Source organism: Astatotilapia calliptera, chromosome 7 (assembly GCF_964374335.1).
Source record: "Astatotilapia calliptera chromosome 7, fAstCal68.1, whole genome shotgun sequence".
Taxonomy (NCBI): domain Eukaryota; kingdom Metazoa; phylum Chordata; class Actinopteri; order Cichliformes; family Cichlidae; genus Astatotilapia; species Astatotilapia calliptera.
This window is the reverse complement of record NC_137428.1, coordinates 27653118-27678253: the sequence shown is the minus strand read 5'-3', so window position 1 is coordinate 27678253 and position 25136 is coordinate 27653118. Positions and strand designations below refer to the sequence as shown.

Genomic DNA, 25136 nt, shown 5'->3' with positions numbered 1-25136 from the left:
CATTCTCCCAATCCTCTGCTGTATCATCCATGTGCTCTCTGGCAAACTTCAGACGGGCCTGGACATGCACTGGCTTCAGCAGCGGAACACGTCTGGCACTGCGGGATTTGATTCCCTGCCGTTGTAGTGTGTTACTGATGGTGACCTTTGTTGCTTTGGTCCCAGCTCTCTGCAGGTCATTCACCAGGTCCCCCCGTGTGGTTCTGGGATCTTTGCTCACCGTTCTCATGATCATTTTGACCCCACGGGATGAGATCTTGCGTGGAGCCCCAGATCGAGGGAGATTATCAGTGGTCTTGTATGTCTTCCATTTTCTGATGATTGCTCCCACAGTTGATTTTTTCACACCAAGCTGCTTGCCTATTGTAGATTCACTCTTCCCAGTCTGGTGCAGGTCTACAATACTTTTCCTGGTGTCCTTCGAAAGCTCTTTGGTCTTGGCCATGGCAGAGTTTGGAGTCTGACTGTTTGAAGCTGTGGACAGGTGTCTTTTATACAGATGATGAGTTCAAACAGGTGCCATTCATACAGGTAACGAGTGGGGGACAGAAAAGCTTCTTACAGAAGACGTTACAGGTCTGTGAGAGCAAGAGATTTTCCTTGTTTGAGGTGACCAAATACTTATTTTCCACCCTAATTTACGAATAAATTCTTTACAAATCCTACCATGTGAATTCATGGATTTTTTTTTCACATTCTGTCTCTCACAGTTGAAGTGTACCTCTGGTGCAAATTACTGACCTCTGTCATCATTTTAAGTGGGGGAACTTGCACAATCGGTGGCTGACTAAATACTATTTTGCCCCACTGTTTATATATATATATATATATATATATATATATATATATATATATGATATTCTTTTCTCATTTTGCAATATTGTTGCATTAGAAAACAAAAACCCCCAAACAGTGTTGTATGAGTCACCTGTCAGGATCAAATGCATTCACCACCCCATCTGTAAAAATGAAACATATGTGGTCATTTCCATACTGTGAGACGCTTTTGAAGATTTTTCTAAAGAGGCCGAATCGGATGTTTGCTCAGGATCTCTCAGAAGACCCCAGTTCTGTTTGATCTTCATAAACAAAGCCACTTTAAAGTGGAAATATACAGATGTAATGTTGCATCTGTATTGACAGGAGGTCACTGAAATCCATTCCAGATTTCAAACAGACTTACTGCACTCAACTTGAACAAAATATTGTCAGTGTTTTTTGGAGTATTCAAAATTAATTTAACTAATAAAACTGTGGATTACTGGTTTAACATTTAGTTCACTTGTGCAAAAAATCTGACCATAAAACCAAATCATCTTTAAAGTCACCTGGTAAGGTTTAACTTATATCATTACAATAAAAAAACATTTTTCAACCCACAAGAACATAAAACTAGGTGCGTTTAATCTCCCCACATGCTGGTGTGTCATATGGTTTTTAGTTGCAAAGGTATTTTGCACTGACGTGACATTTTTAGCAACGTGTTAGTTAATCTCTGAGGAGTCATGAACCCCAGACTTCATTCTGATCCTCGCTCCAAGCGAGGTACTAAAACTGTGACTTCTGCTGCAATAAAAAACCATAAAAAGCACACGTTAAGGGCTCTTACACCAGGCATGCCATATGTGATGCTACATTGAGCTGGGGAGGATGATCGAACAGCCTTTGCCAGATAAAAAACAGGTGTGTGCTTAGTCGCACACAGATGATGTTCTTTTAATCTTCATACAGATGCACAGAACAAATGATCAAACACACACATGCGTGCACGCACACACACACACACACACGCACACACACACATTCGAAGTTGTTTTCGCTTCTCTCAATGTGTCCTGCCAACAGATTGGACAAATTAGCTTAAGATAAAGATCATTTCCAGTAGATTGTTTATGTACATGATTGACAGTTTCCTGTTAGTCACTAACATCATTAGACAAATGCAGCAATGTTCAGAAATGAGTGAAGTCGAAATGGATCGAAAATAGCACGAGTAACCATGTGTTATAATTTATATTTACAATTCTGGATTCTAAAAAGATGGTGAGAATGATCTCCAAACTATCTTTGGGCAGAATAAACTCAGAGGGACCGGCTTCTTTCTCAACGTAACACTCTGTCTGACACCGCTGCTTCTTTTCTGTCTTTACTTTTCTGGACTGAATTTGTCGTCTCACCCTTCATCCTATCTTCCATCCTCTCTGCTTCCTTTTTCTCCTTCAGTCCAGTTCTGGAACTTGCAGAAACGACTCTATCCACTAGGAGGCGCTTTAACCGATATTGGTAAAGTTGGTTTATTTACACACAGCTATGCAAAAACACAGCAGATTATTAGTGTACCAAGGGGAAATGTATGCACATGCAGCCACATATCTGATTATCATCATTCACTGCTAAATGATTTAAACGGATTTAAATCGCACGAGTCAACGCTGTCAATTACATTCCCTGAGCTTGACTCCGTGAGCTTAATGTCTTGCACTGTTGAAACCAATTATCATGCAAGACACTTTTCTCTCTCTCCAGCCGGTTCTATTTGTATGCAAACAGCAAGCGACAGAAATCGGGCCCCGGGGTCGTTCCTCGCGTCAATAAACCATTTCGTATTTACTCAGACGTCTGAAAACATCAACATGTGTTCACTGCCCCCGTGTGAACCAGGGGTTTCGAGCCAGAGCGCACAGATCGGCCTCGAGACGCAGATATAAACCTCAAGGCCTTACTTAGGAAATTCAGTCAAAAACTGCTAAAACATTAGAAAATGTAAAGCTGTGTTGGATCTAATGATAATACGACCTAATAAATATATAAAAATAGGTTACAAATACATTTTCTGCGTGGACCCTGAATAGTAAAAATGTCATATTGGTAGTCCTTATTTATTCAGGGCGAGGTGACTGACCTTTTCTCAGCTGCTGCATGTCTCTGCTGGCCTTTCATGAAAAGGTGAAGCTCTGCGGTTTCCTTGTCTGTCCCAGATGTAAGCCAGTGTTATGGCAGGTTTTCTCATGCGAATGCCTCCTGTTTGTAAGGCATTAAGGACTAGAACATGATAATCTATCCACGGGATCTCGAGCGGCACCCAAAAAAACAATGCCTTTGGGGCCTGCTTCTCTAGGGCGACAAAAAGAGACCTCATCAGTCTAACGATAATTGAAATCAGGGATAAATGCTGTAATCAGTGTAGCTTTTGTTAATCACACATATCGGTGATAAATTGCTCTCGATTTAAGTCTGGTAAAGGTATGCACACTGAATTCATTGACATATGAATTGTGATCGACGAGGTGACGTTTAATCAGATTACTGTATGTGAGTGTGAGAGAGAAAGCGAGAGAGAGAGAGAGAGAAAGGAAAGGGTGGACTGCAGCAGGGTGGTGGCGGTGGGGTTTATGCAGACAACCTGGGGGAGGGGGTGGGGTGGTAGGTGCTCATTCACACACGTCAGAGAGAGAGAAAGAGAGACGCAGAAACAAACAGTGCACGTCTCCGTGGATAGACGGAGCAGTGTGCGCAAAAGTTTGGGGTTTTTAAATATCTATCTGGCAAGTGCAGCTTCGTGCACCACGCTCACATTCACCGAACCAGACATCAGGAAAACAGAGGTCAAAACGTAATCCCGAGTTTTATTCTGATGTTTAGCTTCAGGTGCTGGCACGGCGTGGACCTGTTGCTTCAACTTTTGCAGGCAACTTTTGGATAAACTCGCGCAGTTTTTCTTGCCAGAAGGGAGTACAGAGAGGGGAGTGTGTGTCTGTTGGAGGGGGATCCAACATGACCAGCAGTGAGAGGATGATGTGACCCTGTGTAGACTCCTATGACCGCCTCTCTCTCTCTCTCAGACACACGTGAAGCGGCAACGTCGAGTCCAGGAGGCTGAAGTCAACATGATTCTGTCCGGCGGTTTATCGGATACTTGTCATCTCATTTTACGTGACCGCACGGAGCCCAAGCTGTGGAAATAGGACTTGGTCCATGCTTTTTTGGTATAGTTGCTGCAAACACGTTGTGGTAGAGTAAACACAGGCCACCGTGCACGGTTTGGAGACAGCTACGATGCGGGGCACTTTGGGCGCATTCATTCAGTCCTGCCTCATACTGTTGGTCCGAGCAGACCAGTGGAGGCTGAAGGACTCCGCCAGCTGCGAGCTGAACAGGAAAGTAAGTTGTATGAAGAGAGAGTGTATGAGTGATCACACTGTTTCAGTTTGCAACAGTGTTGCTTTTTGTGTCTTTTCATTTGCTTTTAATTTTGCACTTTTTGCATAACAGATAAAATAGTTGATCTCAGACTGGACCTGTCTTGGATTTAGTTTTTTTTTTACTTAAACCCTCCGAGGGTTTTATAACTTGTAAAATCAGCCCAGTTTGTTTTTTGTGCAACTACTCACTTATCGTCATTATTTGTTTAATTAATAAATTGATGATCTGATCTTTGAAATCTGAAAAAAAGCTTCCAAATCTCTAATGTAGCTTTAACTTGAAAACTAACAATCTTACAAAGAAGTGGATTGCCTACAATTTTCTGTCAGCTAATCAATGAACTATTTCTTTTAACACTCCTTTTGTGTATTGGGATTGTGTTATTTGTAGATCTTTATCTAATCTACAAAAAGATGTGTGCATTCATAAAAATTACCTTTCAGTCTCTTTGCGAGTAGTCTTCTTGTAACACCGTTCATCATACCCCAGAGTAACTCAGACCAATTTGAGGTCAGATCCAGCAGCAACAGGAAGGAAAACATTCAGGGCAACAGCCTGTAGTCTGACAGTCACTGACATGTGTATTGTTCATTTGACACTTGGGCTCTAAGTGGCCTGTTAATAAGTCATTATCAGCATGTTAGTGGTCTGTCTAATAAACAGCCACTCACAGACAAAGAGGCAGTTGGTGTCAGACAGGCTGTAATGTAAACATAATGGAAAGACTGTAAATTTGCCCCTTTGTTTCTTTCTCGCTTGTTTTCCTATGTTTTTTTCTTTTCTTAGAGTTGCTATTGTTTAGGTGCTACGTGCTTGGGTGATAATTTGATTACTTGAGCAACTCACAATTAGAATTAATTAGACAATCAGGAATCTCCTACATTAAGGATTTCTATATTTCATGAGATTGTGGTTTAGGACTATCGAACAAACATAAAAAGTAAAATATTTAGCACGTTATTATGAACCACTCAGTTTATGTTTGTTTGTGGTTACTGTGTGGAGTTTACGTGTTCTCCACATGTCTGTCTACACTGGCCTCCTCCTGCACTCCAAACACATACATGGGATTTAGTTAATTGATGATTCTAAATTGTGAATGTTTGTCTGTCTCCGTGTGTGATTAGCGACGTGTTCAGGATCTATCTTGCCTCTCGCCCTATCACACTAGGGATAGGCTGCAGACCTTCTGTGACCCTGAATTGGATAAGTGGAAGAGGGCCCATGAACGGGTCTGTCTATCTTGATTGTAGCTTTGCTAATATTTTTTTCTTGTACCCACAGCAAACTGACCTAAACTCCTTCCTGTGGATGATCAAACGGGACCCTCCTTCATATTTCTACGGTACAATCCATGTTCCCTACACACGTGTTTGGGACTTTATCCCAGAAAATTCCAAGCAGGCCTTCCAGGAGAGCAATATTGTCTACTTTGAGTTGGACCTAACAGACCCTTACACCATCTCAGCTCTGACCAGCTGTCAGCTGCTTCCTCAAGGTGAGAACCTGCAGGACGTATTACCCAGAGACATTTACAGGAGGCTTAAAAGACACCTTGAGTATGTAAAGCTCATGATGCCTTCTTGGATGACCCCGGATCAGAGAGGGAAGGGACTCTACGCAGACTACCTCTTCAATGCCATCGCTGGGAACTGGGAGAGGAAGCGACCCGTTTGGGTGATGCTGATGGTGAACTCGTTAACCGAGGCAGACATTAAGACGAGAGGGGTGCCGGTGCTGGACCTGTATCTGGCCCAAGAGGCGGAGAGGATGAGGAAGAGAACAGGAGCTGTCGAGAAGGTGGAGGAACAGTGCCATCCACTCAATGGGCTCAACTTCTCCCAGGTTAGTTAGAGAGATGTACTTCTTCATACCGTCTCATCTTTGCTTGTGTGAAAGTGTCAATATTGCAAAAATAACAGAAACACAGTGGTACAGCTGTAATCCTACAGCAGAGACTGTTTCAGATAAATTACACATGATGAGGAGAGTGAGGTGGACACATTGAAGCAATGCTATTTCCCAAACCTACAGTTACAATTTACACAAGCATAAAAAGGTCGCTGGGCTATAATTATCTCCATAGTCAACATTTAATGTGTAGCAGCACATAAGTTTCTAATAACTTCCACAGAGGAGTGATCAACTGATTGGACTTTTAAGATAAACATTATTTTAAGATGTGTGCTTTATCTGAACGCGATTATGTCTTTTCGAGTCTGAACAACATCCATCTCATGCTGATGATGCCAAATGATGTGATGTTACATGAAGCAGCTGGTGGGTTCAGGCTTCAGCCTTCATGCATCAGGCTTGCTTGTTTCAATAAACATCAACCTCCCCCCCCAACACTCTCATATATTGTAAAATACATCAGCATAAGACACTAGTATGTGTAATATAAATGATTGAGACTGTCCCTTTCCCTCTTTTCCCATAGCTTATGTGGAGAAAGGTGTGGTGTGAGTAATCAGCTGTATAAACATCCGAGCGCTTGTTTTTTTACATCCTTTTGTTATTAAGAAAAAATGGATTCTAATAACTCAAGTCTGAAATCATCAGAAAAAAGGGAACCTTGTTCCTCAAACCTCTCTCACAGCCTTTCTGTTTATCTGTCTGTGCCCCTCGGTGACCCTTTCAGCATTACAAACATGTCTCAAAGACAGCAGCCACTATGAAATCATGTCGCATATTACTGTGGAATTTCTGCCAATGCTGGCCGGGAGTTAGAGGGATTACACCATTTAGCCTAACACCCAGAAGCTTAAATTGTTGTTATTTTAAAGGACGCCCTGTTGGCCACCATAAGTCTCAACTCAAACCACCCAACACCACTTATATAAGCATTCTCTAGAGATGGAAACAAGGGTTTTAATAATCTCACAGCACATATAATCAGTCATATGTAAAATGAATTATGCTTTTTTACTTGTTGGTGTAGGCAGTTTAATAGAAATCTTTTTTCCCCATGGCAGTGCTTACATCTTAATAAACACATGGCGTGTGAGTGATAGATGACAGTTACTGTGAAAGCATTTTTTCCCTCTCACTGAGGTAAGATGATTAGCTTGTGCTCTAAACATCTAAGACTGATTTAAGAATGGCTTTGAATAACTGTGAGTGTTTTTGATTAGAGTCCTCTAATAAATAAGAACTACAGGAGTATCAGCTAATTGCTAACCCCTTTCTAGAAAGCATGCTTTTTTCGTAATTAGACAAAATATCCAATGGCCAGTGGATATATTAATATAGTTTCGATATTTCCAGGAAATCTGCAATAATGATATTTATGACACTTTAGAAAAAATATGTTTTATTTGTTATTGCAGCTTGCAGCCAGTGACATTGATTTCTGCTACCAAAATTTCCATTTTCAATTCGTTGTTGTCACTGATTACAAGCTATGTAATTTGAAGTGAGAACCTACTGCTACAAGCTCCCAGCAGCTTTAGCTGAACTCTAAAAAGTCTGTCAGCGTAGCAACTAATAGTTCCCACTGCACACAGCAGGCAAGAATAAACAGCCAAACTTAACTCAACTGTTCCGCATAGACGAGACACAGTTATTTACAATATCTTAACTCAGGCACTACAATAATTAAACTTCTGGGCGCACACATCAGGCACAAACACAGGTGAGCCAATCCATTATAAAAACATTAAAGAGGATTCAGGTATTGCAGCTGTTTAGTCTCTAAAGATACAGCAGTCGGGACATACAACAGGCCTGTTTGCACACTGCTGACTAGAACCTATCAGATTTAGCATATAATACTCGCCCCAAAGCCAGATTTGCACAGCATACAATATGGTCAAATGCCCTTCTGCAGCAAATGTAGGACTGTAAAATCACTGCCTAATAACAATATTAAACTGCAGCAGCTTATAATAGGCCAAAGGGTTACTTTCATCTGCGTGCACAAATATAATACTCCAAAGGTGCTCCGAGGTTTAGGCAATGAATTTCTTCACGAGTTCTACAGAAGAAATTGTCCCAAGTTTTCAAAATGTCTTTGAAGGCATTCATCAGCAACAGGTCTGTGACTTTCATCTGTAATGCATTGAACAGTAACCATGGCGTCACTGGAGAATAATCACTCTGGTGAGGCCAACAGGAACAGTTCTGAGAGTCATCAGGGGGATGATGCTCTATAATATGCTGGTCTTTTGCTGTGCTCTTTTATAAGCTAGCTGATAACAAAACAAGTGTTTTGATATTACTGTCATTTAAAAAAATGCACCATGTTTTAACTATTAGTGGCTACTATGTAAAGTCATTTGACCATGATAGCTGGTGATGTTTAAAGAAAAGAAAAAAACATCATTACTTGGCATTTTTAATATATTACAACTTCCTATCACACATTTCTTAGACAGCTGATAACAGGAACACTCTTGCCACTATAAAGGTTTTTAACACATTTACCTAGGTTTTTTTGGCACTTGGCAGGGGGTGCTGCAGCACCCCTACTTACCACGACCTTGAACAACAGCAAAACTGAGAGGAGCCCAATTCAGAACAAAGTTGAGCCCATTATAATGTAGCAGTTGTGACAAAGCATTATATAAAGTGATGTAACATAAAACAAATGTAAGCATAAAACTAGAAACATAACTGCTTAACACTTTTGTTTAACAGCAATTAAAATAACGGAATCTTAAAACCCTTCAGGAGCTATGTAATATTTTTATGTAATAAAGTAGTAATAAAGCAGAAATTCAAAAATATTTTCTAACCTGGAATTTTGTGTCTTGGGTTGATCATTTTAACTAGTTGGCTAAATCCCACCTTTTCCATCATGTAACAGCATCAGTAATTTCCATCCACCATTTCCTTTTTCTGTCTACTGAGCATGACTAGCAAGTGTTCCAGGGATGCTAGTTGAGTCATTTACTTTATTTACTCTTGGATTGTGTTGGGAGTGGTGAAGCAAGTTTGCCCTTTCCACCTTTAGCAGGATTAGTTTGTTGGAGGTTGCTGAAGTAGCTCCCTATTTAGGTACTACATTACCATCAGAGGCTAGCATTCTGTTATGGCGATATACTGATATTACGGCAGGCTCTGTATCCAATGACCACTGGTATTGGCCCATGTTGGTCTTGTTGACTGATGTCAGAGTATAACTAGCATAACCGGCTATTGTTATCTGTTTCGTCACATCAGTTTTATAAAATGTTTGAAGGGACTGAAAACCTAAACAACTTCATATGTTCTATGATGATTTCTGTGTTGCCCTGGCACAATAATGAAACAAATAACTAACACAAGATAAAGAAAACAGAAGGACATTTTGGTAACAACTAGTTGTCTGAAGTTTGCACTGCTTGTACTGCTCAAATGGTGATTTGGTGTATGCACCTGACATTATCACCAACATTTGCAAAGAAGTTTAAATGCCCAGAATCATTTACGGGAGGTGGCATATCTCCTAATTCATTTCCCGAATCAAAGTTGGCCTGTTATGAAAGACATTGATACTTTGCTTATTTTGTTGTATAGACATGGTTGTTAGACATTATTAATATCAGAGAAAGGTTGTGGGTGGCTGAAATTGGGTTTGTCAACAGACCTGTAAAGTGATTAAACCTTCCATCATCGCAGCTTCCATTTAATTAGGTCCACAAAACCTCCAGAAGGCTCAACAATGGATTGTAGTGTCCTGAAAACAACCCCTGTCCTGATCCTATCAAAACAACACACAGCTTGGCACTCCGTAATTTCCACACTCAGTTTCAGTCTAATCACCAGCAGCTCGACTGACGCCTTCACCCCGCTGGCTTAAAGCAGCCTGCTTTATACCTTTTTTCACAGTTCTGCCTTGTAGTTGAAAAGGGCAATTCCATTTAAAGCCTTTTAGCTCAACTCAACTGTAAGATGTCCAGATAGAGTGTGATGAGTGAGATACACGCTTGGTGAAACAATACTGCCGCCTCAGCCACCAGTCTTGACAGAGATGTTTAATCAGGCTGCAAATAGAGAAGCACATTTATGGTTTGTAGTAGTCTCTGTAATGTTTTCACTGGCTATTTGGCTCTGGCATGGAAAATAAAAATATTTAATGTACTGAAACAGTGAAAAGTTCTCTCCTCGTGCCTTTGTTAAGGACAAACCAGCATGTAGGCCTGTTCACTTCCAACAACTCAGATGGGTATGCATTTGAAGTAAAATTGATTTTCAAAGCCACAGTTGATGTAGACATTCTCTTCTTTTGTGAAAAATCAACACAAAACCTTTCCACAGCTGATTGGATGACTGCACCACTAGCTTTATTTCTGACTTTCGCACTGGAAAATCATGGTTGCCCTTCAGGAATTTTACCAAAACCTTGAAGAAGTTTAAGACAAATAGGTTTTGCAATCATGTATAATTGGACATCCAAAGTACATCTTTTAATGGGTTTTGAAGGCTTGGTATTTGTTCTAAGAAATGAAAGAAAAAGAAGGAAAGAATTACACAATCATCTCACTGTCATTTAGTTTTCATAATCTCAACTCTTTCCATAATCAGCTAATGAGCCAGCTTCCTGCCTTCTCTGAATGTATCCAAACAGATAAATTCACAGAGGGGAATGCAAATGACATAATGCAGTCATTTACATATAAAGATAATGCTGTACATTTTGAACAAATCTTTCCCTGAAAGGTTTCTGTGGTTTTGTACTTGAGACATTCACAAAGAGATAAAGTAATTGCATCAAGCAAGGAAATTTGAGCTCTAAAGTATATGAATTTTGAAAAAGTTTAGATGTTGAACTACTGCATGCAGCAGGAATGCTTCTTGGACCGATGGCTTAGGAAATTTAGAAAAATTACTGGATTCATGGATCTTAAAGGCAGGCAATTTGTTGATACCCTAGAATATTGGTAACCGGTGCAACTTTTTTACATAAAAAAGACAAGATGCGGCTTTTTTTTGCTTGTCAATATAAATTAAGCACATTTAGGTCATTATTTTCATGCCACAACTTATTATGCTTTCTTTTGTCGCATCTCTAATCTGGCTAAGCATGACTGCTCTTATTCTTGCGTGGTGCCCCTAGTCTTTTGAAGAGCGAGCTCAGCCTTGCCCATTACACTAAGTGAGCTTGTTGAGGACAACAATAGCTGCATGAAGGCTGGCTTTCTCTGTCACTGTTGCTGGATACCCACAAGACATTCCACACCTCAGTGGAGCGGACCTGCTAATGAAAGTGTTGTTTCTTTGCTTCCATCATTGGGTGTAATGGTGCATGGAGAGGTGATGAATGCGGGTCTCAGTGTACGTCTAGGAGAACAGAGAAAGAATTTTTTGAGCCCATTTGGTTCATTCATGACCAGGAGAACAGGGAGAGCTGAGATGCAGACTGAGATCAGTAGAAGAGCCATTAGGGAAGGAAGGCGTGACTCCATCTTCATTAAAGGTATCATGACGTTACCTCTGTTTGACAACCTTGAAACTCCATTTGTGGTATTTTCTTTTCACAAGAACTGACGAGCCACTGAGCTCTGGATGTGCAAGGTTTCATAAGTCGAGGCCTCATGATATCTGAACAAAACCCACATTTATAACATCACAGACGCAGAATGAAGCTGTTTTCTCTTTCGATGGAGCAGTTCAGTTCTCATTAGACTTTCAGTTCGCCTCTCTTCCCTCTTTTTAGGCTCGTCTTTTTTGCCTGAGGAGAAGCATAAGATATTAGAGAGATATTTTACTAAGGAAAGCCAAACACAACTTCTGCCTGATGTGAAATTCAACACGGACAAGGCTCAATAGCACTAGTGATTTTAACCTAATTATCATATCTTCCTGCATGTCTGTAATCCAAGCTGTTTTCACACATGCACATCAGCCCTGAACTTTTTGAGCCATCACCCTGTGGAGGTGCACACGAAAAGCAAATGTAGATCGGATATGAGGCCGTCTTTAACCTGCTGTCTCCTTACAAAGTTTCTGTGCTGTTCAATCGAGTCCACTTGAGAATAGCACAGGTCACTGTCAGGTGAGTTCACAGTGAGCGAGTTGGTGTCAAGTGTCCTGCCTCCTGCATACTTTAACCCGGCTGTGCCCTCACCTAAGAAAAAAAACCAGAGTATGTCTTGTAGTGAGAATGTAACCGTTTCAGACCATTGACAGCAGTGTGCTACATTTGAGAAAGTGCAACTTTAGACAGTCTCCCAACCTGATTCACCCAAGAATATCTGAGGTTCACGTGTGAAAATGAATTGCAACTGTTTCTGGCCTCAAATTCAAAAAGGCTTCTTACTGCACTAACGTACCCATTGCATCCTTTTTTTTTTAAAAATCTCTACAAAACTGTTTGAACTTTAAATACAATTCTACATTTATGTAAGAGCATCAAAAGAAGATATGGTAACAGAAGTGTGCTGTTACAGGAACATAATACTAAAGAGCAACTACATGAACAAAAAAAGTATTAATGCCCATGGGAGGAGCTTGCCTGTCAAAACCGAATCTATTGTAAGCAATAAACAATATAAATGTTAATTGTTTTGGTAATTTCTCAGCTTTCAGTGTGCTGCTCTGCACAAGACTTTGTCACTTATGCATGAAGCCACACTTCCTCCATGGTTCAGATTAACTGCACAGATATGAGCGCATTCGTAACAGTTTGTCTAACTCTCAACCGGAAAGCAAAGAAATGTATTTCTCAGGGATTTACTGACTAGCATATTCTAGGCCACTAATGATTCAAATGTTCCATCCATCCATTCGCTTCCGCTTATCCTTTTCAGGGTCGCGGGGGGTGCTGGAGCCTATCCCAGCTGTCATAGGGCGAGAGGCAGGGTACACCCTGGACAGGTCGCCAGTTTGTCGCAGGGCCAACACACAGGGACAGACAACCATTCGCACTCACATTCACTCGCACATTCACACCTAGTGGCAATTTGGATTATCCAATTAACCTATCCCCTCAAGCTGCATGTCTTTGGACGGTGGGAGGAAGCCGGAGTACCCGGAGGGAACCCACGCAAACACGGGGAGAACATGCAAACTCCACACAGAAAGACCCTGGACTGATGTTGGAATTGAACTCAGGACCTTCTTGCTGTGCGGCAACAGTGCTAACCACCGTGCCACCGTGCTGCCAAATTAAAATGGTTTTATTTGAAAAGGAACCATGCATTGTACCAGAATTAGCTTAAGGCTGGCAACTTAAGTTAACTATTTTTATGTAGCCTGGCATCCAGGCTGTTTAGTAGCTTCTACTATGGGACGAGACCTGCCTATGAGTTTTTGTTCAAACACGTTGTGGGGTAAGATTATAGATAAATCTTTTTTTAATTAGATAAATTAAGTTAAAATAATTTAGCTCTTTATCAAAATGCAAAATTCAAAACTATTGCTACACTGCAGGTAATTGTTGGTCACGGAATCAGTGAATCATCATCACTGCGGGCAGGGCAGTGGTATTGGTTTTGGCTGGGAAAACAAAAATTCTTTCGTTTGAGAAACAGAGAACATATGGAGTCATAATGACAGTATTACACAGTAATACACAGGAGCAAATCTGATTAGAGCTCATTTGTCCAACTGAAAAGTCATAGCAGTGAGCATGTGACGAGAAAAATGTCTGTGTGTGCTCTTATGGCTGCAGTCAAAATAAAGGGAAAAGAACAGCATTTTAACATTTTAACCTGCACTTGAATTTATTAGGCTCATTACGGTACTCTTGAAGTCGAAGTTAAATGCTCTGCCAAATAATTGTCTTGGCTTAAAGAATATTAATTTGTTATTTTGGAGAAATGATGAATCGTGCATATTTTTAAAATAACTTGCTAAAACGGTTTTGGCAACGAAACATCACTGTTTGAAATATTAAAGGCAAACATGCAGTGCAATTTTCAAAAAGCCAACAAAGCAGATATGGACTGAGCGCAGGAGGACACGATCTAGTGAAAAACATTTATTTACATGCAACCTGTTGCCCAGGTGTTACAGTGCAACTGCATGATCTCATTCATATTGCAGAAAGTCATTTGTATTCTTATGCCCAGCATTAACTCGAGCATTTCATCTCTAAATTGTTTATAAAATAATTTATTATCTTGCTTCACTCTACTTTGATCACAGGGAGTAAACTGCACATGTTTAATTACAGCTTGGGGCGTGTTTGTCCAGTGTATATTTTTTCATATAATTGCTTGTATCCGTTTATTATTGCTTGCATGTGCACGTGAATATTTCCATGCACATGTGCACTTCTGTGCTTGTTTGCAGGAGTTGGATATGAATGATGGTTTGTATCTGTGTGTATGCGTAAGTGCATGTTTATGTGCATATACAGCTCTATGGTTGAACTTTGAACATGCCCTTACAGCTTCTTTCCTCGGTTTCATGTCAAATGGCGGTGCTTGATTTCCTCCCCACTGTTGACCAAACAGTCCCGTATTAGATGTCTGGCATTTCCTCAGACATTATCTGTCAATCTGTCTCGATACATGACACCAGAGACAAAGAAGCGGCAACTGTTACTCCCAAATCACTTTACAGATAGAAACTGAAGCCTGGCAACAAGTCAGAAAAGAATACAAATCAAAAATCAGCAGTCTGTATCGACTCTTGATATGTAGTTTGTATTGGCTGCTTTCATTTTAACAGCAAAAAAAGAAAAAAAAAAGAAAAGAATAAAACACCAGAGATTTTGTTTTTCTCCTGGTGGTTGAGGAGTTGAATGTGGTGCCATTCGCTTTGGTGATTGCAAATATTCATGTTCATATTACAGCGCTCCCTTCTTCGCTTTAAAGTTTACACGTGTAACGTCTCAAATATTTGAGGAGATATTAGAGAGAATTTCTTTTATTTCTCTTGTTGTCAGGATATTCTTTGTGTGATCACTGCACACCTTTTTAAAAGAATCATTAGAAAACCGGCGTCATACCGAGCTAGAAAAACGTTACAAATTCCATTTTCCTGTCCTGTGTAAGTCCACCCATTTGCATAGTTTTATTTTTTGAGTATATTTGCTTCAAAGTGGATGAGATTCAGCTGGATGGTGCCAACTGCGTGCCAAGAAAAAGAGCTTTGATTCCTGAAAGTATATACAGTAATACACTCCCGCCGAGCGGAGTTTGACTTTTTGAGACTGCCGCAGGCTTTTCCTGGTTGTGTAACACAAGCTTCTGCTGCTCAGTTAGGGATTTAATAGCTTGTCTTTCTGACTTAACGCTAAGTCATGAAAGTTTCTGCAGGTTCCAGACAACATTACACTGCATTCATACATGGATGCTCCAAATTAAAACATAACACTTACACTCAAAGCTTTAGAAAACATAAGCTCTTAAAGAAAACATGTAAAACTGCACATAATAGCTGCCACTTATGTCAAATAAATGCAAGTCACTAATCCTGATCCAGGGTAACACAAGTTAAACACACTTCATTAGAAATAATTCATCGCTGACTTGATCTTTTTCAAGGATTAATGTATAATAACTGAATTGGGACATGTAAAAATAACTCAGATGAACAGAAAGATATCTCTGAAACTGCTTATTTTAATAGGCAGTTTTCCATCCACTGTTCCAACATCTGATTATGAAACCTTACTGAAAGTAAACAGCTCACAAAGAAACATGGATTTTGTTGTTTCACAGTGAACCGCCGCCTTCATTTAAGTAAGAAAAGCTCAGCATCTGCAAATGAACTTAACCCTCACATACTAAGGCCTTCGCTTAATTAAAGCTAATGTAGGTTACATGTAAGAGCTGCGGGAGTCGTTACGACACTAATTTCAATTTGTTTGGTGCCCATCAATCCCTCTATTGTAGTGTAAGTTAACATTTTTGCGGGCTGTATGTGGTTGAGGCCCCGGGTTTGTTGTTTATACTAAGTCGTGACCAATTAGCATTAAATTAGCATGTGACTGATGAAAAGTAAGAAATCCCATACATGCTTGTTTTAGTGTAATTTATTTCTGTGTGTTGCAAAAGAGATACAAGCTAAGTAAAAACAGTTTAGAAGTAAAAGTGTCATGATAAAGGATTTGTTAAAAAAAAATAAAAGGTTGCTTCTCATGGTTCAGTCTTGACTCTGGTAAATTTTATCCTGTTTGTTTTCCCATGACTGATGAAGCCATTGATCAGGATTACTTGATAGCTAAATTGCTGTAATATCGCTAATGGCTCAGTCACACTAGAGTAAAAGTCCACAACTGCCTTGCGACTAGGAAAAATCAGTGCCTCAGTGTCCGAGGCAAGCGTGCGGGTATAACTCCCTCAAACGTTAGTCAACCAAGGTGATTGTGCGAGGTAACGTGTCTCCAAACAGTCACGGTGCGACTGTGACTGCAGACAGATTGGCAAAGATTTGCTAGCAATTTTGGAAAAGTGAGAATTCGTGAACAAAGAAATATTGCAAACACACTGCAGTTGATCTAAGTCAGTCTTCATTGGTTGTATTCTGGTTATTTTACTATATAAAAGCAAGGTTGCTGACCGCCTGAATTTGAATCACATCACTATTTGTGGTGGAAAATCTGGATTTCAGTTTCAAATGTGTGAGGTTCTAAGTAGCCTCTGAATGCAAGTAGTTCATGTGGATTTCTGTGTGTGTAGATGTGCAACAGATTTGCAGTTTTTGCTGGTAGTTAATCGCTGTTTCATCACAAACAAACCCTATTGCCAACCTGACCCATTCAATCGCAAACTTACAGCAGACTAATAACAGACTGGCCCCATCTTAACAATTCTTAATTGCTATCTTGGTGCACCAAAGCTGCTTTGAAGATGGCAACTAAATGCAAGTGGTCACAGACCTGGCCTCTGTCTTCAACAACAAGATTGTGAAATAATTTCCGTTGTGTCCGCGGTCTCTGACCTAGAGAAAACAGTGGAACACCTTTCAAGGAGTTATTATCAAGCTGGATCATCACTGAATGCTGAAAAAAACATGGAGATGCTTTTTAAATTAACCTTTCGCCGTATGACATGATTTCTCATAAATTCTGCCTGGTAAGCGTATGCTTTCTGTGTGCTGCTGAGGTTTGTGGCTGGTCTGGATTAAATCCAGTTACTCCACTGCCTGTCGAAGTGAGCCAAACCTGGCTGGACTTCAGCCGAGTGATACAAGGCCAAAGCTGTCCGCAAGCTCCCACACAGAGGATTAATAGTTTCTGTGTCACCTGGAACTTGTCAAAAGGTTTTTTTTTCTAAAGGACATTTTTTAAAATTAGGAAAATAATATATTTATCATTTTTAATTTGAAGGAATGTCAGATAATTATATTTTCATATGTTTGCTTTGAGGTCAGCTTTCTCATACTTAGAAAAAAGTTGATTAAACATTTGTAGCACGTATTTCCAGTTAAGATTTTTTTTTTTTTGGCTTCGGCTTCAGTCTGTAAAATACAATGATGTTATTGACCATTAAATGAAGCAGGTAAATGATTCTGATAATACTTAATGTGTTTGAATAAACTTTTAAAAGAGATAAATGACCATAAATGCACTTGTGTCCTTCTGGCTCCAGTCCACATTTTTGGGGTTTCGGTGAAGTTTCACAGGTGAGTGCCACACAGCACACTTTGTGAGAGTTCTGCACAGATGTTTTGAACTGTCTCAGTGCTGTTACACACCTCATTCACAGCAGGTCTGTAATGAATAGCTGCCTTGAGCATCCACTAGATTTCTCCCCCCCCCAGCTAGGTGATGATTTCTTAAATACATTGCAAAGCTGCTTTTTGACCATTACGTGCCATTACTAACGTGTCACTTGCCAGGCTGTGTTCAGTTTCAGAAAACACAGCTCGACCCACTATTAGATGCTTCTGAGATATTTTTTGCTGCGTGGCAATTTCTACAAATTAGCTGAAAAAGTGAAATGTTTTGTAAATGACGAATAGCTGTCATGTTGGGAGTGGAGGCCAGGACCTTACACATGCTGCAAATGCAGCGAAATGAGGAAGATGCTTTTGAAATGATCTTTTTGCTGTATTCTGCTGAGAATTCTGGTAATAACTTTATTCATTCATTAATTTAAGATTAGCTACAATGTGTGTATGACGAAGGAACCAGTCATCGTTTAAGGTAGCCTTTGACAATTAGAATCATCTTCATAGTGCTGGTTTTTAAGGTTAGCATGAGCTGGAGAGGCCCAAAAAAGTTACTCTGTAGCTTAGCTTATTATCAGTGTTCCACTGTCAGACTAAAATTGCTCCACAAAACCTTGCCCACATTTTCTCCTCCTTTTATAACTTTGTATTGACAAAACTTGCCATGTGGGTAGCCTTCACATGATTCAGATCTGGCACTTACTTCTTTGTGTGGGCATAATTAAACACTCTAATTTAACTCTTTATAGAATTAGGCATGGTAACCATGGTTGATTAGACAGTTGTGATCACTTACACGAATATCTGACATGAGCTGGCAAAGAGACACCGAGCTACACATGCTCCACAGCTAATCAGGACCTGCAAAGGTAATCAGATAGCCTTTACCTCAGGCAGCAGCACACCACAGACATTGTCAAGCTGTCCAAAGGAGAGGCAGGAAAATTTCTGTCTTTCCTTGGGCTTTTGTTAGGTGCCTTGCATGCAGACCTGGTCTTCTTTCATTGTGAAGCAGTACACCTTATGGTGAAAGCATTTGACAGTAAATAGTGCTGCAGACACTCTGCACATGTCAGGTTAGGACACTATTTAGCTGATTTTTCTAAAAGGAATTAAGCTGCTCACACTCTAAAAAGAAAAGCATTAGACTGTCAAAGTAACTACTAAACATTGCCTCACCTGTCCCTGCCTCATTTTCTTACCCAATTGGAAAATTGATATATATGTGTTTTTGGCTGAGAACAGAGCTAATTGGAGGTTTGAGTGTCACACGGCCTGCACAGTTTCCCTTTACCTGAACGAAAAAAAAAATGGTAAAAGCAATTTTTCCAATTCTGGAAGCCCGTAGTTGATTTCGATAAGATCTTTTCAGAGGAACACTCCTTTTGATAAATCGCTGCTAAGATAACTGACACATATTGGTCTGAATACAACGGCAAATGTGATGGTCTGGTGATTTGACTTGTTTCGTATCTGTAGATGAAGACATATGTTGTATAAACTTATGCGGTGTGTGGTTTTTGTGTGCCGTGCATTTTTGTCTGCGTGACGTGCTATATGTGTGTTTGAATCATTTTTTGAAAATAGTCAAATATTTTACATTATTGACATTGCTGCATTCAAATACCAGGCTAAAATAACGTTTAAAAAACCTGCTAAGGTGTACCTAAGCCTTTGTGAACACATACTTTTCCAGCATTTGTGGAATTTCTACTCAGAAGTTGAGGCGTTTTTAGGTTTGGCTTTTGAGGTTTGAGTTTCAGGTGGTTTTGTGACTTCAACAAAACTGTTTGGTAAGGTTTTTAACCTATGTATTTCAATACCATCGATATAACTAATTTTCATGGTCTGTTACTTGCGATACTTTTTCTGCCCCCAAACATCGATTTTGTTTATCTATTTTCAAAGTAATTTAGAAAGCAAAACCTACCAGACTCACTCTGATGCAAACTGCTCAGGTGAGTACTTGTTGCTTTTTATTTTAATTTTGTACTCAGTATCTTTGTTGTTGGGGAAAAAAACAAGCACGCTGTATTTTTTTTTCACATTTGCAGTTTTTCTGAAGTCACACACTTTGAAACTGTTTCTGAGTCTGCAATAATAAAGAAACTTTACAGACATGATGCAAAGTTTGATTCCTCACCATCTAAACTTGTATGCAAACCACTCTTTGACCCTGTGTGAATCTTTCATTGGCTGTTTCTTATTTCACAGTTTCCTCCCCTTATCTAAAACGTGTTGAAGCCTCTTCGCTTGCTGTTTTTACAGTATATTTCATCATTTGTGTTGCTTTGACAGTTGCTATTTTGGTGTCAGTTTGCATATCAGGATGCTTATATTTGTACCATTCACAATAGTTGCAGAGGGACACTTCTCTGAAAACTGAACTCCCAGCACATTTGTGATGTTTGGATATTTTTCATATTTTGTTGACTGTTCATAAATCTGTGGTTGTGAAGCTGTGGGAAGTGGTAGATGTCCAGACAACAACAACCATCACACTCTCTGATTTTCACTTGGCCTACCTATCTTTTTTTTAACCGCTATTTCTTTTTCTTTCCGTGGAAACACGATTCTCTCTTTCCTCCCGCTGTTTGTCTCAAAAATATTTTCACCCTCTGTTTATCTCCTTTACTTCCTTTGTCTCCTGTACTGATCAGCCTGACAGAACAATAAACAGATTAATTTCTCAGATGGTTTGGATGCAAGGGCCCATTTTCCATTGCATAGACTTATTCTGTAGGTGATTGGGAGGTGTAGCGTTTATACTGCTGATGGCGTTAAAGGTCGATGTTGAGTTTATTGGGATTCCAGTCTCTGTTTTTGTTTAGAATAAGAGAAGTGATGCAAGCTGACTGAAAGTGTTCACATGCATATTACTGTAAATAAGCGTGTGTGCTTGTGCATGTGCCTGGCTTCTTCAGTTTGGTTTGCCCGCGGTGATTTGGTTCTGAGTCTAGGCCAGTGGTAAATAGCACTATGTGGGTTTTTAATTCCTGCTGTGTCTTTATTTCTTGGAGAACTTGGAGAGCAATTTCTTATCCTGCTGTCTGTTGTTGTTTTTTTAAACATCATTTGCCCCCATCATCCTGTGCAGTGAGGAATTTGGTGTATTTCAATTCAATGTCCAAACTTTTTACGGGATTAATATACAGATTCAAAAAAGTACAAAATAATCATCTTAACCTTCCTGCCTTCTTGGGACCTTTTTGTGCCACTGCTATGTGTTAAATGGCTGCCATTTCCACTGTGTTCAGTGGAATATAACCAAACTTGCCACAGGATAGTTTTTACCTGTCAATGTTAATAGTCCAGTGTGAATTCCTTAAATCAGCCTAAAATGGCTGAGCAGCAAAAATCCCCACACCCATCACCCTGGGGACCATTTTCTGCCCATTGACTTCCATTATAAACGCTATTTTTCAACCCCAAATTATCATCATATGATTTTATTTTTTCTTCTTTTCTTGGATGTCAATGAAGACTCAGGGCCTTGAAGTTTTAATTTTTAAATTGCAAAAAAAATGCAAAAAAAATAATGGCAGGTCAAAATGTATGTTGGTGCCAATCTTTGGTCCATCTAAAGGCCTACTTATAATGACAATCACATATTACTTCAACTGGTTTTTTGTGGAAATATTTAGTTTCGTTTTTTGGTTTTTGGGGCTTATAACGCAGGGCGCTCATGTAATAACACTGGGATTTGAAGGGTTAAAACAACGAAAATATAATTAAAACTTTACATGAATATTTCAGGGAGAAGTAGTTTTACAAGGTTGGCTAATTTAAAGTGGAATAAAATATGGATATATGGTCTTTTTATGGCGTGGCTGAGAATGGTCCCTAGGGTGATGGGTGTGAGTTTTTTAAAGGATGGCAGGAACAAAGCAATTTAGTCAACGCTGTTGGATTAAAGTTTTGGGCATGTAGTAGTAGTTTGAGTTTTCCCTTTTCCTCTTCTTCCGTAATTTACATTTCCCATGTAAACCTTTTCACCTTCAGCCTCTTTTTGTCGTCATATGTTTCCATAATTTCTTTGGACTTCTGCATCTTGACTCTTTGCAGTTTCCTGTTTTCACATGTGTGCTGAATAAAGGTTCAATTATCTGTGTAGCATGATGTGGATGACTTAGAATGCATGTGATTGGTCTGTGTTTACTCTGTACATACACTGATAAAGACAAAAAGCTGGTTAAAATAACCTTACTACAAATACGAGAGTAGTTCTGCAGAATATAACAGAATTGTCAACTCGAAAATAACAAACTACGTCCATTCTTTGAATCACTGTGGTTTGGCAGCGATGTAAATGGATAAGCTTTTAATAAATACTCCTCTGGCCTTGCAAGAAACCATCAAGCAGTCTTGATCTATGCATTGTTATCGCCACAGGCTAAGGATGAAATAGCTGCCACCATCACCAAGGGGGCAAAGTTTGTGGAATGAGTGCGCTGAGTGGGATTTTTCTGTTTCTGCAGAGGTTGGAGTGCAAAAGAGCACACGGACTAAAATGCAATTCATGCATCTAAAACTATGTTTTTTATAAACTCGACACTGAGATATTTCCAGATATTGGAAATACTGGAAAGTCTTTTTCTTGCCTGTATCCTTGCTTGGCTGTTTTTTTTTGTCCAGCTGCGATTCCCAGTTTGTCGATGGCCAGCCATTTGTCTACAATGGCATACAACACTCTGCTATTGAAGCAACCTGCTGTACCGAAATATTACAACTTTTTCCCAGATGAAAGAAGATAAAACAATTTATTTCCGACGTGGCCGGTGGCAAATTTTTGCCTGTTTGAGTGTGGAAAATCTTGAATTAATCTACTCTTCTTTCTTTGCCTGTTTGCGTGATAACACACATACATTCTCAGATGGTCAGTGTGCGTCTGCAGTAAGTGTTCGCAGCTGTTTTGGCTTGAATCTCAGCATGAAACAGCTTGGCAGTGTTGTTCTTGACTCGTGCTGTCCTGAATTAATAGTGTTCTTTCAGTCAACAGACAGTCGTCGAGATTGATGGCTGTTTTCCTTGTGGCTCGCTGTGTTTTCAAGATCTTTGTGTTGTGTCTTGGTGGACCGAGTCGCCGAGTGGCTCGCTGGTTGCTGTGTGGGCCTGTTTTGTATGTACGTGTGAGAGAAAGGAAGAGTGACAGGCAGGAAGACAGAGGCAGGAAAATTTTGCGAATAGTGGACACTCCTGTTTGGTCACTGTCAGAATGTGTGATGACAGGTGGCAGCATGTGTGTGTGGGAAAGTGTGTGTTTACAGTGCTTCTATGTTGATTAGGAAATTAGCTTTGCACAGAGAAGCCACTGTTGTTATGTTAATTTATATAAAAAGTTAGAAAAGCTGGAGTTACTGAACTTTGACATTTTGGCATTTTTACTTAGACAGTCAATCAGGTATAAGAAGACATTACAGTAAATCAAGGGGCTGATCACAGACTAAGAATGACCCTTGTGTGCAAACGGCGTGTTGTTAGGACTCCTGTACAGCTTGTTCAGGGTATAGCGAAGCAGTATAGCCGGATAGAGCGCGGGGGTTTGAGAAGTTGACATTTCAATCACCACAACCCCCACGATCTGCGCGCGCGTGCACACACACACACACACAATGCGCGTGTAGAAACCTCGAGCCATTTGGTTTGAGGCTGATTCCCTGTGACAGCCTAAATATTTGGCTGTGTCAGGCACCAAGGTAAATGCACCCCGCAAGAATGTTTTTACAGGGCGAGAGAAAGGGAGAGAGAGACAGAAGGGAAGCGAGGAGGGCGAGAGATAGGTTTTGGACAGAGATAAATAGAGAAAGAGAGAGAACGCACAGAGAGGAAGAGAAGGAGAAGTGTAGTCACGGTTTCATATGAATGTGGTCTGAGTGCTGGCCGCTGGTTTCTCTGTGATGTACATGGAGCATGTGCTCATTTTTTTATGTGCTGAAGTCTGGAGGCATAACTCTACTCCAAATAATTAATCAATAAGAAATTGTATCGACACACTCTAAGTTTAAACTTCAGCCTCCCAAGAGATCTATGAGGAAACAAAACATGCACATTAACTTATTCATTGAAAACATTTTTAAAAAGCAGACAAAACAAACATATTACTTTACTGATAACAGCTATTAGTGAAATCCTTGCTCATCTTAGATGACTTGGCTTTTATAAACACACTTGTGAAGTAAAAATTGCTTGCTGATGATTTTAGTATTTTAGTGATTTAAAATGAAACTGTGGGCTTAACCTGGCTATTAAAGGAGTTGTTCATGTCAGGATTAACTCACAAGGATCATAAGGATTAGGAAATATAAATGGTATATGAGGATACTTTTTCCCTAAAGAGAGAGAATACGTTTTTGGTCATTATTATTTTCAAAGCTTTGGGCTTGAGGACTTTTTTACTTTCTCCTCTTTCTTTCCTGTACAGGAAATCCTTGCCCAATACTTTCCTTCTTTTGTTGCATTGGAAAATTAATAAATCTTTCTTCAAAGGTCTGCTCTGAGTTCTGCAGAGCAGGCAGTAATCCATGATGATGAAGCATTTAAGCACACACACACACACACAAACATATAGGCACAGACACATACATGTACATATAAACACACTAAGATGAGACCTAATCTTGTACAGGTTATACACACGTACATACACGAAAACATACACATGGAGCGAGGAGGTCATTAGTGACCCGAGGAATGTAAGGGTCAAATCTTAAAAAGATCTGATAGAGGGGATCTATAGGATCAAAGGAGAGAAGGATGGAAAAAGAGGGAGTGAAGGAATATGCAGGATGAAAGAGGAGAAGAAGGGAGGTATGAAACGATGGGAGGATAAATGTGTGAGGGAGAGATGTGTAGGCAAGTCGGAGAAAATATGCTCAGGGGAGTTGGAAGGAGGGAATTGAAAGAAAGAAGCAACAATACGGATAAGTCAAACTGACAGGTGTGCGTATCTGTGTTTAAATGGTGGGTTTTCAGCAAGAAAGTGAAAAGGTTGCGCTGTGGTGAAAGATTTATGTGTGTGCGGTGGGTTTCTGTGCGGTGGGAGTGTCAGTGAATGTCTGCTGAATAAAACACTTTATTTCCACTTTTGCAGCCGCAATAGCCATTAAACAGCCGTTTCTTTACAAACATAAAGACAAAAATCATAAAACTGGCAGTATCTTCACTTTTTTTAACCACAGTCTTATAGAAAAAGAAACTTGCTATGTTTTCTTTCACTTTTCAGCTTGTAGTTATGGTTTAAACCACCTTTTTTAGTTTATTTAGGTTTTCTCTTTATTTTCATACACCTTTTCCTGGCTCAAAACCAATATTGGATATTTATTTGACCAGAAAGCAGCAGAAAAATACAAAATAAACACGTTATGTTGATTTTTTTTTCTCAAGAC

General features: G+C 39.8%; 1 protein-coding gene across 1 annotated transcript in view; it reads left to right on the top strand.

The window, feature by feature from the left end:
* The first annotated feature begins 3442 nt into the window (after positions 1 to 3442).
* trabd2a (TraB domain containing 2A) overlaps positions 3443 to 25136 on the top strand; it is a 72124-nt gene continuing 50430 nt past the window's right edge. Inside the window, exons 1-2 of the mRNA XM_080304349.1 lie at positions 3443 to 4161; positions 5488 to 6048. Of these exons, the coding sequence (XP_080160475.1) occupies positions 4057 to 4161; positions 5488 to 6048 (666 nt within the window). The 5' untranslated portion in view covers positions 3443 to 4056. The remainder of the gene's footprint in view (positions 4162 to 5487; positions 6049 to 25136) is intronic.